Source organism: Lethenteron reissneri, chromosome 13 (genome assembly GCF_015708825.2).
Source record: "Lethenteron reissneri isolate LAM-NWPU_2019-01 chromosome 13, ASM1570882v1, whole genome shotgun sequence".
Lineage (NCBI taxonomy): Eukaryota > Metazoa > Chordata > Hyperoartia > Petromyzontiformes > Petromyzontidae > Lethenteron > Lethenteron reissneri.
Genome location: NC_083791.1, coordinates 4,806,820 through 4,821,310, shown reverse-complemented (window position 1 = coordinate 4,821,310; position 14,491 = coordinate 4,806,820). Strand labels below are relative to the sequence as shown.

At 49.3% G+C, this 14,491-nt stretch overlaps 1 protein-coding gene across 4 annotated transcripts in view; it reads right to left on the bottom strand.

The window, feature by feature from the left end:
* Nucleotides 1–12,666, bottom strand: part of LOC133342021 (beta-secretase 1-like) — a 29,367-nt gene extending 16,701 nt beyond the window's left edge. The window contains exons 1-5 of one of the 4 annotated variants that reach the window (XM_061550888.1): nt 12,259–12,666; nt 8,974–9,258; nt 2,116–2,204; nt 1,268–1,484; nt 25–156 (exon numbers count right to left, since the gene is read on the bottom strand). In XM_061550888.1, the coding sequence (XP_061406872.1) occupies nt 25–156; nt 1,268–1,484; nt 2,116–2,204; nt 8,974–9,258; nt 12,259–12,333 (798 nt within the window). In that variant the 5' untranslated portion in view covers nt 12,334–12,666. The other 3 variants (XM_061550889.1, XM_061550891.1, XM_061550890.1) reach the window with 3 other exon arrangements.
* Between the last annotated feature and the right edge of the window lie 1,825 nt (nt 12,667–14,491).

Below are 14,491 nucleotides of genomic sequence, written 5' to 3'. Positions count from 1 at the left end.
CAAACACACGCAAACCGGGCGCACCATAGTGCCTCCGGCCGTGCCGTCCGTGGAGTTTGGGTCGGGGAAGAGGCCGCATAGCTGAAGCGAGAAGACGTTGGGGATGCCCGTCTGCTTCACCAGCGAGTCGAAGAACGGCTCCAAGGAATCGTCAGGCTGAACGGGCATGATAGGCAGCGGTATTATCATCATCATCATTACCGATAACACAAGCATCACCATGAAAAAAACACCTCCAGCGTCACAATAACAGCCATTATTATTATTATCGCCATCGGTATCATCATCATAATCAGAGCTATCATGTGCACCACCACATGTGTATGTGGTCCCCCACGCCCACGGCCACCCCCCCTGTTGCGGTTTAAACTCGGCAGGCCGCCCTGGTTAATAGAACAGCAAATATGCGTCTGCTTCGCAGTAGAGGTTGATCACGTGACATCAATCAAAACGAGGGGGACACGGTCCAAGTTGGAAAATTCTAAAAATTACCCCGCAAATCACTCAATTGGGTTTGAAATGAGCAATCAACACCTCCCACTGGCGATGATTGCAAGTGCAGCAGCAGCAAGTCCCCACTTGACGCGGAAGTTGCGTTCCTGCAAACAGCCGCGTAAAGCGAATTCGCGTCAAACGAATTTTCCCACAAGGAACACTGGTAAAGTTTCGGTGGCCATTCCAGCCCGTGAGTTTATTCTTGTTCTTATTTAACAGTACATTCTTTTACATGTTTCTTTTTAAAAGTGTCGTGTTTATACGGTATAAAAAAAAATGCTATGTCCGACAGGCATTTCATTAAATACAAAAGGTGCGAGAGATATGGCGAGTGAAAAAGGGAGTGAAGGCGATAGATCGTACGAAACGATGACGCCACGCACACAAAGGTGCCGGAACAATGAGCGAGGACGAGGAAGGCACTGAACCTCGCAGCCGACACCCACGTAGCAGCTCAGAAAAAGTAGCCCCTCACGCGAGCTAGACTCGCGTCATAGCGGGCGCGGTGAGCGTTAAGCTTAAAAACGGTCCGTACAAAGGAAAAAAACACGCTCAAGCGAAAACGCGTCGCGTGAACGCCACGCGTTAAAAACGAGGATTTTACTGTGCCGTGCAGGCCAGGTGATTGTGCCACACAGGCATAACGAACACCTGGGGGGTGCCCTTACAAATGCACCGAGATGACGTGTGATGCAAGTCGCTCATCGCGAAGGAGAGCGGCTCTAAAACAAACCATCGTCACCATCATCATCATCATCGTCGTCGTCGTTACCCGCGCGATGTTGGCGTAGGCGAGCCCCAGGATGCCCTCCCAGTTGGAGCCGTTAATGAAGAAGCTGTTGGAGTAGGTAATGGCGGCCACGTTGGCGCGGACGCTGGAGTTGCCACCGTGTGGCACGGAGACCAGGTCCGTGCCCAGGTCTCCCTGCCAGTTGCCCTGCGTGTACGGCACGTACACGCTGGAGCTGCTCGGCCGGTACGTCGATGACCTGCGGCGTAGGCGGTGGCACACAACGCGGCAGGGCGTCGCTTTACAAGCGTCGGGATGCGATGGTATCTCAAGGCTCTGCGCAACAGCGGAAGGCGTCATATTTAATTATTATGATGTTATTATCACGACCTGCAACGCCATTATCCATGATAATCAGCATCGGTGTTATCACTCGCAGTCAACACTGTTAGCAAAAACCAGAGGCATCACCAACACCGGCACAATCACCAATACAGAACCATAAACACCTGCACAATCATCGTCACTCATAACGTCATCATCTTTTTTTTTCCAGCATGCCAGACATCCTCTTTAAATTGAAATGAATATCTCGCCAATCAGTCTGGCTTCGAGAGGCTTTACTGTGCATCCTGTCACACAATTTGCGTAGGCGTCGGGGGTTACACAAGAGGAGTCGATATCTGATGCACGCATGGCAAAAGCAGGGTATGCAAATTGTGTTACCTTCCCTACATCGCGATTGCTCAAAGGTCAAACTGGCTTAAGTGTGCATTTATATTTGCACGTTTCATATTAAGTTACACGTGCATGCAAGCGCACAAGAATACCAGTAGCGGAGCACCTTTTACGCAGGCCGAGATTGAACCACAATGCCCGACGGCACTTACTGCTCGGGGCGGTAGTAGCGCTTGAGGAAGAGGTGGGGTGCAGCGCCCACGGCGAAGTTGCTGCTGCCCGTGTCCACCAGAATGTTCAGCTGCAAGCGTGGGGAGAGACAAAGAGGCCGTGGTGATAGTTTCATTTTGAAGTGGCAGGTGCCTGCACTTCTTCGTTGCGCGAGCAGGTGGCAGCCCAGCGTGACACAGTACACCCCTTTGGCGAGGGAGATATAAACATGTTTCAGCTGCATAATTATAATCGCGTCATTCGTGAAAATGTATATGGCGTCATTGATACAAATCTGACGATCACTAAGGAACCACAGACAAGATGAAAAAGGCAATATTGCGGTTAGCTGGCGCCAAAATATTCACAAGCTCTGCAGTGCTCTATATATCAAGGTTTTTTCATCGAATTAAGGTGTGTATATTCGCGTGGGAGGAAACCCGAGCACCTGCATAAAAATCCACGCGTGCTAAGGGGCAATATTCTATCCAATACAGAAGGGACAGATGTTAGTTTATACTTTACTGTATCGTCTTCTCCTAGCAAGCCGGGGCATGGCACCTCGAAACCCATTGGAAGGGAGTTTCACAACATTTCTGCGATCAACCAACCCTCGCCTCCACAGTACTGGATTACAGGTGTTGGCCACCACTGCCCGGGCATGCACGCATTACCTATGTTTTACATCTATATATATAAAAAAGACAAACATTTGGTGGAGGCCAATCAACCAGCAGTGGCATGAACAAGGAACTGCAGGTCTGCACCTTTACATGACCTTTTTTACACACATACATACAGCGAGTACATACAGATCCTCCACGCAGTCCTCTGTAAATGCACTGCTAGGTAAGGGCTTCAACAATACTGAGGATCATGGGAATTTATTGGCTGTACTCCACCATGCTGCTCAGTGCAGGTTTAAGATAGGGAATATACATGTGGGAGCACAGAAGTACAGTACAACAATGTATTTTGCTGCACTGCCCTCTGTCATATGCACCGATGGGGTCACCTATCCAGGCGCTATCCAGGACCAAGGTTTGATGGGACGGGAAAATCATTTTAGACAGTCAAATGCATGGATTATGTACACACGAACATTAAACAAGGTGATTTGCTGCAAAATTCAACATATGGCAGTGCTCATCTCCAGTTTAAATCCAGTGATGGCAATTCCACATTCCCAAGGCAGAGGTTGAGTCTTTAATAAAAAAAGACTAAATACTGTTAACTCCCCACAAAGAATCTACTTTTGTTAACCCCGGAGGAATGAGAGGGCTGGCTGAACTGACCCTCATCGAGGCTTTTAACCCTCACCCACATTCAATAACGCTCTTACATTAAAATTGCCTCTCCTTTTAAACTCCGTATACATTTCCGAAAAAAACCCCCGATCAACCCCTCTGGCGCAACGCAATACACCGCAGCCCATTAAATATACCGGGGCCGTGCGGTCAACCCGGCAGTGACCGCGGACTGCAATTCCAACTGACAGGGCCACCTCATTCAAATGTCACGAGATGTCGTTCACGGACTCGCAAGCGTGGCTCAGCGGCCACGCGCATTTTGTGCTGCCACGAAAAATTTCGCGGGGCCACGCTCACCAGAGGGGGGGGGGGGGGGTCACACATTCCTCAGCTAGGGACGAATCAGGTGGCTGCCGACAAGCCATGGACCTCATGACTGCGGATCACATGCCTTCGCATAATGCCCTCACCCATTTACTGCACTGGTGCCAGATGATGCTCAAATACTGGGAAAATGAGAAAAACAACCACTTACAATCCGTGAACCCACAGTTTATAGTTTGATGATGATGATGATATACGTTAAAAGAAAAGGGTGCAGCCCTGCAATTGCCTGCTCCCACCACTGCAGACAGAAAAACCTCCACCAGAGGGAGCCCTAGTGAGCCCCGATAGTGTATCTTTGGCCTACTCTTCCACACTGGCCCGACATCTTGGAAGACGGTGATGATAATAACCTTGTTTTAAAGACAACATAAGGGACATGGGAAAGAATATCGCCTTGGTGAACGTGCTATAAAGAAGACTTTGATATATATGCATTGTGGCTGTGTTGATGGAATTTGAGTGCTGTGAATTCCACTAAGGTGTAACCGGATACTTAATATCCTTGTCATCTGCACCATTTATACTCGTGTGTGTAAAATGTCAAGTCATGTACAAATATATAGCTCATTAAAATTTAAGCAAGTCGTTTTTTTTTACACCAAAACCAACATAGAAAAATATGCATCGTGCCACACACACACAGACACACTGGACAGATGTACATGCTCAGTCTCACCAAAAGACCCTTTGCATAATCTCAAAGCCATATGAAAGCACATATCTTAACCAGCATTGCTTAAAGGGAACACCGCCAAGTGCATTACTCCCATTGAAAAAGGCACTTAGAATCTCCATTGGTCACCGGTGTATGAAAAATTGGATTGGGCCCCTCCAGATGTATTGTGCTGGAGTGGAGCAATTACATTGGTAAGACTTCCTTTTGGTGAAGGCAACCATGCGTAGGATATTGATTGAGCTGATAATTTTCCTCTCCTGATGATTTCTATTACTGAGCACCACAGTGGATATGAAGTCCACCGGGTCAATGATTTTCTCCTCCCAATAAGTACAATGATGAGAAGCTGGGTTTAAGCCGTACCGATTGATGTGGGACAACCTTTATCACCCTAAACACTACCAAAGCATTCCCTGCTGGTGGCAGGGCAACCAGCTGCCTGAAGCACATCTACAGGGAATTATCAGATCGACCGATAAGCAAAATAGCATTTCTAAATTTAAAACCAGACTTTCCCATTGCAGGTCTGTCGAGAGAGAAAGGCAAATACGAGCATGCTAAAGCTTTAACTTGACATGCAATAAAAACAAAATAACCTCGGCATATCGGTGCATGTTTAGTTTAGAAAAATCCAGGACGTGTATATTGCGACTGCAGATTAATTACAGCAAATGCCCCACATCTGTTTATCGTCGTTTTTTAAGAGTGAATGTTTTTTTTACGTATCTTATAAACGAATTCTAAGCACAACTTGCACGGGAAGTGGAGGGACAAAGCTCTTGGTCGTAAGATACGGGGACGATTAAATAGACGGCAACGAGAAGTCAAACATGAGACCATATTCAAACGTGGAAAAAGGTAAAAAAGTCACATTGCGATGAGCCCACACTACTGTAACACTACAGACCCATTGCTGTGTAAGGATAAACTTGACAATGCACAACTCAGGAATGCTCCAAGTCAGCATCCTGTGACTCAAGGCAGAAAAATGTGGCCTCACATAGGAATGACTGTAATATTGTTTTTCACGACTCTTAAAAGCTGGTCGAAAACACTCTAATAAGCAGTGTCTCTTTTTTCCCACGTGACCGTGCCGCGTGTTCTTTTGCCAGGTTCGGCCAATGCCAAAAAAACCCAGAAGAACCTTTGTGCTAGAAATGTTGCTCAAAGAGTGGCAATTTAAGTAATTTGCCTTTGCATGGAAAATTGCCCTTTAGGGATGGTTACATCACTGCACAGCAGCATTCCATACTAATCAATGTAATGCACTCTTGCGGATCGGTCCGTCCAGTCCCCTTGAAAATCGGGGCTTATAAACACCGGGAAACGCACGCCAATTCCGCGTACGGCTTCTTACAATCAAGTAAATGTTGCGCACTGCAAGGTGGTCACAAATGTGCACCTCATTGTGGCATACAAATCAGAATCGGAATATTTATTCACACTGGAGGAATCCGATGAACTACAAAGCTCTTTTTCACAGTTGTCTAGTCGGGGCAGGTCAAAATAACAAATATATTGCATACCTATGTAAATGTATTCATTTAACTTCACCGTGATTGCATAATATTGTATTTTTAACGTCTATATTCATGGGTTAAAGTATGTAACCATATTTGACCCAATAGTATTTTCGGCACTTTTTCCGTCTTATAATGCATGGCCCTTTGTCAATCCACCGACTCATTCTGAGTTGGGCGTAAAGGGTTGTTTGACCATACTTCACCACCCTGGTCATGCAGGTTCAAGGGGGGACCCCAGGATTGGTTGAGATAGTGCTCGTCACTGCAGTTAGCCGTGGCCGACAATTAAATATAGTTCGTAGCATTTCTATTCCAGAGGGCTAATTACTGTCACCACTCCGCTCCTCCACTGAATGTTCAACAACATTTATACAAATTTTGAGTCACCATATTGTCAAGAGTGGAACATTTCAAATCATTCTGTGCTGCGTGTTATGGCTTAAAAAAAAAAACATTTTAAATGTACAAGTATCCATACACTCGTGCAAAAGATCACAGCGACTGTATACGTCACTCAAATACTGTCCAGTCAGTCATTTTACATGGAGTGCTCTTGCCAACATTGTCTGGTAATCCGGCAAAATTTGTTTTTAACAAGCTTGACTGCCAATGAGACCCAATAGGTCAAAACGGTGCCGGGTTTGCGTACGTAAAGAAACGCTGCTTCTAGATCTAGGAAGCTGATAGGCTGATGGACACAAACACAATTTATTCATGTATGAAACACAGAATAGAGTTCTGATTATGTTTACTATGCAATAAAGAGAGGACCTGTGTAATGAGATGACTCACGTCCTAAATAAATATTGCCTCCTTATATATTTGTCCATTCACTGAAATGTATTTCTGCCACAACTCTGCTGGTCACAGAGTCTTCTGGGAGTGAATCCTATCAGCAGCATTGGCCGAATACAAGCAAGCTCGGAACCGGCTGCAACCTTCAGTGTCTCATCAGTAGTCATCCTTGCTTTACAACCAAATCTGATGAACTGTCAGATGTTAATGGGAAGACACTTTCTGATGAGGGCTATGTTCCTAGTTTATATAACTGTGGCTTGCTTAGAAAACTGACACATTTAAAACAAGTAGAATATAAAACACAGTATTTTGGCTCTCACGAAAGCACAGCGAAAGAACGTCGTACACTTTTATTGAGGCTCAAAGCCCACAACCAAAACATGCAGGGCCCATTAAAAACAGGTTAAATACAATAGGACCATTCCAGATTCTCACCCCACTTGTACAAGCATAGTTTACTTTTGTCATGTCTTCCTTTGGATAAGATTAGCACCGTGTACACATTATGAATACACACGGAGTGAATTAGTTAGGTCAACAAATGTCTGCTGCCTTAAGAAGATAAAGAGGTAGAGAATTACAACAGTGAGGGAGAAGCTAACCGAATGTTTGAAATCTAAAAAATAAACGAAGGATTTTAGTCTATAGCAAGGGACATGCAGTTCACAGGTCATGCACATTACCCAGAATTCAAGTTAAATATCTGTCTTATATGAGTGTCATGAATAAAATGAAAAGCAGTGGCAGTGTGAATTTCAATTCATGTGAAGGCTGGAATGAACCAAAATAGTACAAATGGGACAAACATTACCTACATCTTGGAGACAAATATGTGCCAATTATACAATAGCTATACATTCAAGTTTGTAAAGCATTCGATGACTGACAGGCAGGAAACATTACTTATAGTGAAGAGAAGCACACGGATATAGTTGAGGCTAAAGGTGCAGCACTACAATATTTTGCCCGTGCCACTGCTGGCAGAAACGTCTCCACTCGAGGGAGCACCTGAGATCCCCTCTAGAGGCTATTTTGGTCTACTCTTCCACGATGACCAGATGTCTTGGAAGATGTGGGAACACCCACACTTTACCCCACCACGTGCAACCTGCTGATCGACGAACTGTGGCACACCCATTTATACTTGTTGGGCGGACACGTTGATGGATTGACGAATCTTGCATCATTGTTTCAACTTCTTAGGTTTTTTCGGTAAAGTCACGTAGGTAAAACATCAAAATTTATAAAAATAAAATAAAATAAAGATCACGACGTTTCGGAGGCAACACAAGTCTCCGTCATCAGGTGGGACCGTCACAGCCAGATTAGCTGCATCAAGTGAGGCAATGATTCAAGATGTAATCCCTTAAAAGCGAGTTGTGACGGTCCCACCTGATGACGGAGACTTGTGTTGTCTCCGAAATGTCGTGATCTTTATTTTATTTTAATTAATTTCGATGTTTTACCTACGTGACTTTACCGAACAAACCTAAGAATATGAATCCTTGCAGTCACGAAAGCTTCAAATCTAGAATTGTTTCAACTGCCACGTCGGAAGACAGAATCAAGCTGGCAACCACCGGATTGCAAGTCCAGTGCACTAACCTTGACAACACCACAGCAGCCTCGCACACTTCTGTACGAAGTTCCAATTAAATGGCGCCACAAACTTACGTGGTGCCATCTTCACCGACCACCGCTTCACATGACGTTGTCCCGCACACATGTAATCCAGTGCGTTCTCTGGTTGGTGTATTGCACAGGAGTTGGCAAAACAGCAAATGGAGCTGTTCCCTTGTTAATAGTGGGATTTCTCTGGGTACTTGAGCGTATTCCCACACAACATACACATCACCCTCAACATGTAATTGGCCAAATATTCCAAAGCAGGAAACGCCTGAACACGGAGTGTTGAGACACAGGAAGGTTTTCCAGCATAAATAACACCGTTATTATACTCTGCTCCGCTGGAAGCGAGAATTCTAGGAGGACATTTATTTTCTCCGAACACGATACAACCGACATATGACTGGCGTTAAAATGGAAACAAGGATTGACAACAGAACTCCTCCACTGCTGGCCCCGAGCGAGCAGGCGATTGAGCGAGCAGGCACGTAAATAAGCGCGAGTGGAGCGAGCGAGCGAGCGAGTAAACGAGTTTGCGAGCGGTTCAGCGATAGGCGCGAGCCAGGGAGCGCCGCGAGCGATTGCGCAAGCGAGTGTTACCATCTGGGGTGGGGTGCCCAAGGCCATCTCGATGTAGTATCCCTGCCCAGGTTTCCCTCGCAGGTTGTCCAGCATGCCGGGGACGTCCACAGCCTCGGCTCCCAACGCCAGCGCGTCCCCATCCTCGGGCGGCCGCGGCGACGCCTTCGCCGGCACCACCCCCACCAGCTCCTCCTGCAGGGCGACGGCCCTCGGCTGGACGTGCCGATTGTATGCGGTGGGGCCGGCGGCGAGGCGGCGAGACACCAAGCGCTCCGTCCTCAGCGGGATGCGCACGGAGCCGACCTGGAGGTGGGACGATGGAGAAGGCGGGAAGGAGGGTTCCACGAGTTCATCTCACGGGACGCGCACGGTGCAGACTAAAATTGACAATGAACGCCGAGAATTCACCTCGTTCAATCTTGTCAGACCTGGGAAGCTAAGGAAGGTTAAGCTTAGAGAGTGCTCAGATGGGGGACCGCCACACACAAAATGGGTGTTATAGGGCAATGGTGTTGGTAGTACAAAGTCACTGCCGCACTATACAACGATGCCCTCCCACGTATATGCCTGCCGCATTCGCCAACCTGCACCGACCAGCGCGGTGAATTATGGCCAGTGAGTCTGCCCCTCATACGGGCTCTTTGATAAAAAAAAGAACACGTATATACAGGCACGATAACAAGCCAACATTTTAGACAATGGTCCCTGTTTAGAGCAAAAGATCCACCGAGAAAAATTGTATACAGTACGAGCTGAGTGTTAACCTTTATGGGGTACACATTTCTCTGCTACAGCATTAATGAAAAAAGGTTAGACTTATATATACTCCTGCCAGAAGAACCAATTATTCATCTTTCTTGAATACAAATGTCAATTGCTTATACAGACTGGGAGTAGAATGTAGCGTGTAGTAATGGTTCACTTTTAAGGAAAACATCAGCCTGCTTGTTTTGGCTATCACTGTGCGTGCGACATCACTCATTCTCCCCCGGAGAACAAAGGGGCAAACTCTCCCAAGGTGCGGTTTTTCAGGTTGGGCTGCTGCGTGCTGGGAAATTATTTTCTCAATAGTGAATTCTTAAATTCCTGAACAATTCCGGCTTCCCAGTGGGTGTGTGGCTCAGAAGCTTGAGAGAATTAAATGCTGAGCACGCAAGCCCAACCCAGGTCGCATTTGGATGACAATTTAGCTGTGGAAACTTGCGCCTTAAGCGCACGACTGCCATTTGTGTCTACAAATGTGAACGCTAATGTACGTCAATTGAGCCCTGCTGGGCTTTTCAGACCAAAGTTCTCAAAGGCAGCAATTTTTTTTTGTCGAGACAAGCACTGGAAATATTTCGAAATTCTGTGTCGGTCGTGTTAAATACATTCTGTCGTTACCAGGTGTTATCAATGGCAGAGCCAGGAATTTCAGGTAGTGGGGGGCAACCCCTCCAGCAATGAAAAATGATAGAGGAGTTGTTAGTAAGTAAGGACTTGTCCCTTGCTTTTTATTCGACGCGTGTGCGGCGATGGCGCAGCCATCGATCCAGGGTCGAATTCGAACCGCGTTGTGTGATCGGCATCGCGCTCGCTGAAGGTGAATGCCTTCAGAGAAGTCGTGTAATGTATACGCGACTGCGCACAAGTCTGAGTCACTGAGAACTGCTTTGCCGTTACTTGTTGCCAATTATGGACTCAGACTATTGTCCTATCATCTCATAAAGTCCCTGGCATAAAATAATATGCTACACAGTGGCAGTCGCAAAATAACGATTAATTACGAATAAACCCCAATGATCCGATCGAAAGAAGGGATTTCGATCAGATTATTGGGGGGGCACGTGCCACCCCCCCCAATGGCTCCGCCAGTGAATGTTATTGGCAAGAGAGCTCCATACACACTTGCGTGGAATCCCGTTGAGAGACGTACAAAAGAATATTAATCCAGAATTTTCGGTCAACTTTTCACGGGGCATCTGAATTTTAAGTCACGCTCCACTTTTCAGAGCTTATTTTGTTGAACCAGATGGGACATCGCGAGACAAGGATGCGCCAAAAATGACAAAGGCAACAATGGTGGCAATTACAATTTGTGTAATCGATGGTACTTTCGTTCTTAGTACGTCCATCAGAATGTACTCGGCAACTCCGTACAATTTACCCGCCTCAACAATGGATGCAAGGCGGCAATTGGTGAACGAAAATTTCTAACCAACTCACAACCAATTTGGCCATTTACCCCCCCCACCTCATCCTCATCCTCCTCCCACACTCCCCGATGCGTGGTTGAATTATAAAGCACCGTCCCTTCATCGATGTAATTACAGCAATGAAATGAAATGATCACACAACAGCCTTGCGATAAACTGCGGGTTGGTGAAAGCAGCACGCACATTAAGCACTATACAATTAGCGCGCCGGCATCCGTCAACAAAGGGACGAGAGGTTTCAAACTGCGTATTTCTCAACATGCACAATTTTACGATTCAAATTCAAAGGCTGGACCAACAGCAGCAACGCCATCGCATCACTGCCACACAGGCAATACCTCTCATTTGTGAACGCGCGATTGGATCCAATGCTCGGCTAAATACAAACGCACGTGTTTTGAACTATCACCAGCATGATCATCATCGGCCGTGGTCAATCCACTGCTGGATGAAGGCACTCCTCCCCCAAGCAGACGTGGGCCACCTCTAACGATTTTCGGCTAAGTAACAACCCGTGCCAAGCATGTGCAAACGACAGCTCCCATCTTCTCGGGCGCGTTCCACTCCCGTCAATCTTCACCACAACCACCATCATCATCATCCCTTGTCCCTGGCCACCATAACTCCCCACTCACTTAATTTCGAACGCCATTAACCAACCTGCGCTAATTGCCCAATTACAACCGCGTTCATCTTTCGGTCGCTCAGTCTAAACCGCAAAAAAAATAAAATTTGTGCGCATTACAAATTAGTTTTTTTAAGCGTTCAACGCGACTCGCAACCGAATGCCACACGTAGCAGCTGTTATCTCAAACGCCGTACACACTCGAAGCAACGTGTACCCTCGGCATAACGGAGGAGGGTAGGAAGAAGACCCGAAGTGCAATTTAAACCCACGGCCGAACACGTGTTGGGGTCAAGCCAAAGCCGGAGCCGCTACTACCGAACACATTCGAGACGCGGCGCAGCGCTTAACGACCGCCGCCGGTGCGGCAGCAGCCGCGGGGGCCCTGCCAGTGCCCCCGCTCTACGGTAATTACGGTGATCGAGTCGAAAGTAGTGCGTCAGTCGCGCGCAGTAACACACACACAACGCACACAACACGCACCTCGGCCAGGCCGCTCACCGCCTCGCACACCATCGCCGCAGCAGCCACCGCCGCGATCAGAAGCAAGTCCCGCATCGTCGTCGGCGCGTTCGGCGGGCGCGATGTTGTCACGATCGTAATAAATAAAAAACCCGCAGCGCTAAACGGGCGATTCGTCCGTCAAAGGAGCTCTCGAACAGCTATCTCGACGGCCCCTTCCTAGCCCCTTCGGTTCGGACGTAGCGGCCGTGAGTCCAGCGCCGCTCTCGCCTAACGCCGGTGCCGGCCGAGGCTCTCCGTGGCCCCGCGGGGACCTCCCCGTCCCGAGCCGTCGTCCCGCAGCGTCCGGCCGAGCGGCCGCGATTTCCTCCCCCTCGGTTCTCGGGCACCGCGAGCTCTGAGCGGCAGTGAGAGACAGCGGAGACTGAAGACGGGAACCACCCCCCAGCCCCGCCCCCATCCCCCCCAGCCCCGCCCCCATCCCCCCCAGCCCCGCCCCCATCCCCCCCAGCCCCGCCCCCATCCCCCCCATCCCCCCCAGCCCCGCCCCCATCCCCCCCAGCCCCGCCCCCATCCCCCCCAAAACCGCCCCCATCCCCCCCAGCCCCGCCCCCATCTCCCCCAGCCCCGCCCCCACTCCCCCCCAGCCCCGCCCCCTCGACCCCCCGCTCGTCGATCCCCCCCTCCCCTCGCGGCGCTTTTACAAAGTGTACCCAATAAGCCGTCCGCCTCCAATCTCGTCTCACTCCTCCACGCACTCTCCTACCTCTCCCCTCTCATCTCACTCTACTCCTCTCCACGCACTCTCCTACCTCTCCCCTCTCATCTCACTCTACTCCCTTCCACGCACTCTCCCACCTCTCCACTCTCATCTCACTCTACTCCCCTCCACGCACTCTCCTACCTCTCCCCTCTCATCTCACTCTACTCCCCTCCACGCACTCTCCCCCCTCTCATCTCACTCTACTCCCCTCCACGCACTCTCCTACCTCTCCCCTCTCATCTCACTCTACTCCCCTCTACACACTCTCCTACCTCTCCCCTCTCATCTCACTCTACTCCCCTCCACGCACTCTCCCCCCTCTCATCTCACTCTACTCCCCTCCACGCACTCTCCTACCTCTCCCCTCTCATCTTACTACTCCCCTCCACGCACTCTCCTACCTCTCATGTCACTCTACTCCCCGCCACGCACTCTCCCGCCTCTCATCTGACTCTACTCCCCTCTACACACTCTCCCACCTCTCCCCTCTCATGTCACTCTACTCCCCTCCACGCACTCTCCCCCCTCTCATCTCACTCTACTCCCCTCCACGCACTCTCCCCCCTCTCATCTCACTCTACTCCCCTCTACACACTCTCCTACCTCTCCCCTCTCATCTCACTCTACTCCCCTCCACGCACTCTCCCCCCTCTCATCTCACTCTACTCCCCTCCACGCACTCTCCCCCCTCTCATCTCACTCTACTCCCCTCCACGCACTCTCCCCCCTCTCATCTCACTCTACTCCCCTCCACGCACTCTCCCGCCTCTCATCTGACTCTACTCCCCTCTACACACTCTCCTGCCTCTCATCTCACTCTACTCCTCTCCACGCACTCTCCCCCCTCTCATCTCACTCTACTCCCCTCCACACACTCTCCCACCTCTCCCCTCTCATGTCACTCTACTCCCCTCCACGCACTCTCCCGCCTCTCCCCTCTCATCTCACTCTACTCCCCTCCACGCACTCTCCTACCTCTCCCCTCTCATGTCACTCTACTCCCCTCCACACACTCTCCTACCTCTCCCTTCTCATCCCACTCTACTCCCCTCCACGCACTCTCCCGCCTCTCCCCTCTCATCTCACTCTACTCCCCTCCACGCACTCTCCTACCTCTCATCTCTAATCTCACTCCACTCCCCTCTACACACTCTCCTACCTCTCCCCTCTCATCTCACTCTACTCCCCTCCACGCCCTCTCCCGCCTCTCATCTCACTCTCCTCCCTTCCACGCACTCTCCCCCCTCTCATCTGACTCTACTCCCCTCCACGCACTCTCCTACCTCACCCCTCTCATCTCACTCTACTCCCCTCCACGCACTCTCCTACCTCTCCCCTCTCATCTCACTCTACTCGCCTCCACGCACTCTCCTACCTCTCCCCTCTCATCTCATTCTACTCCCCTCCACGCACTCTCCTACCTCTCATCTCTAATCTCACTCCACTCCCCTCTACACACTCTCCTACCTCTCCCCTCTCATCTCACTCTAC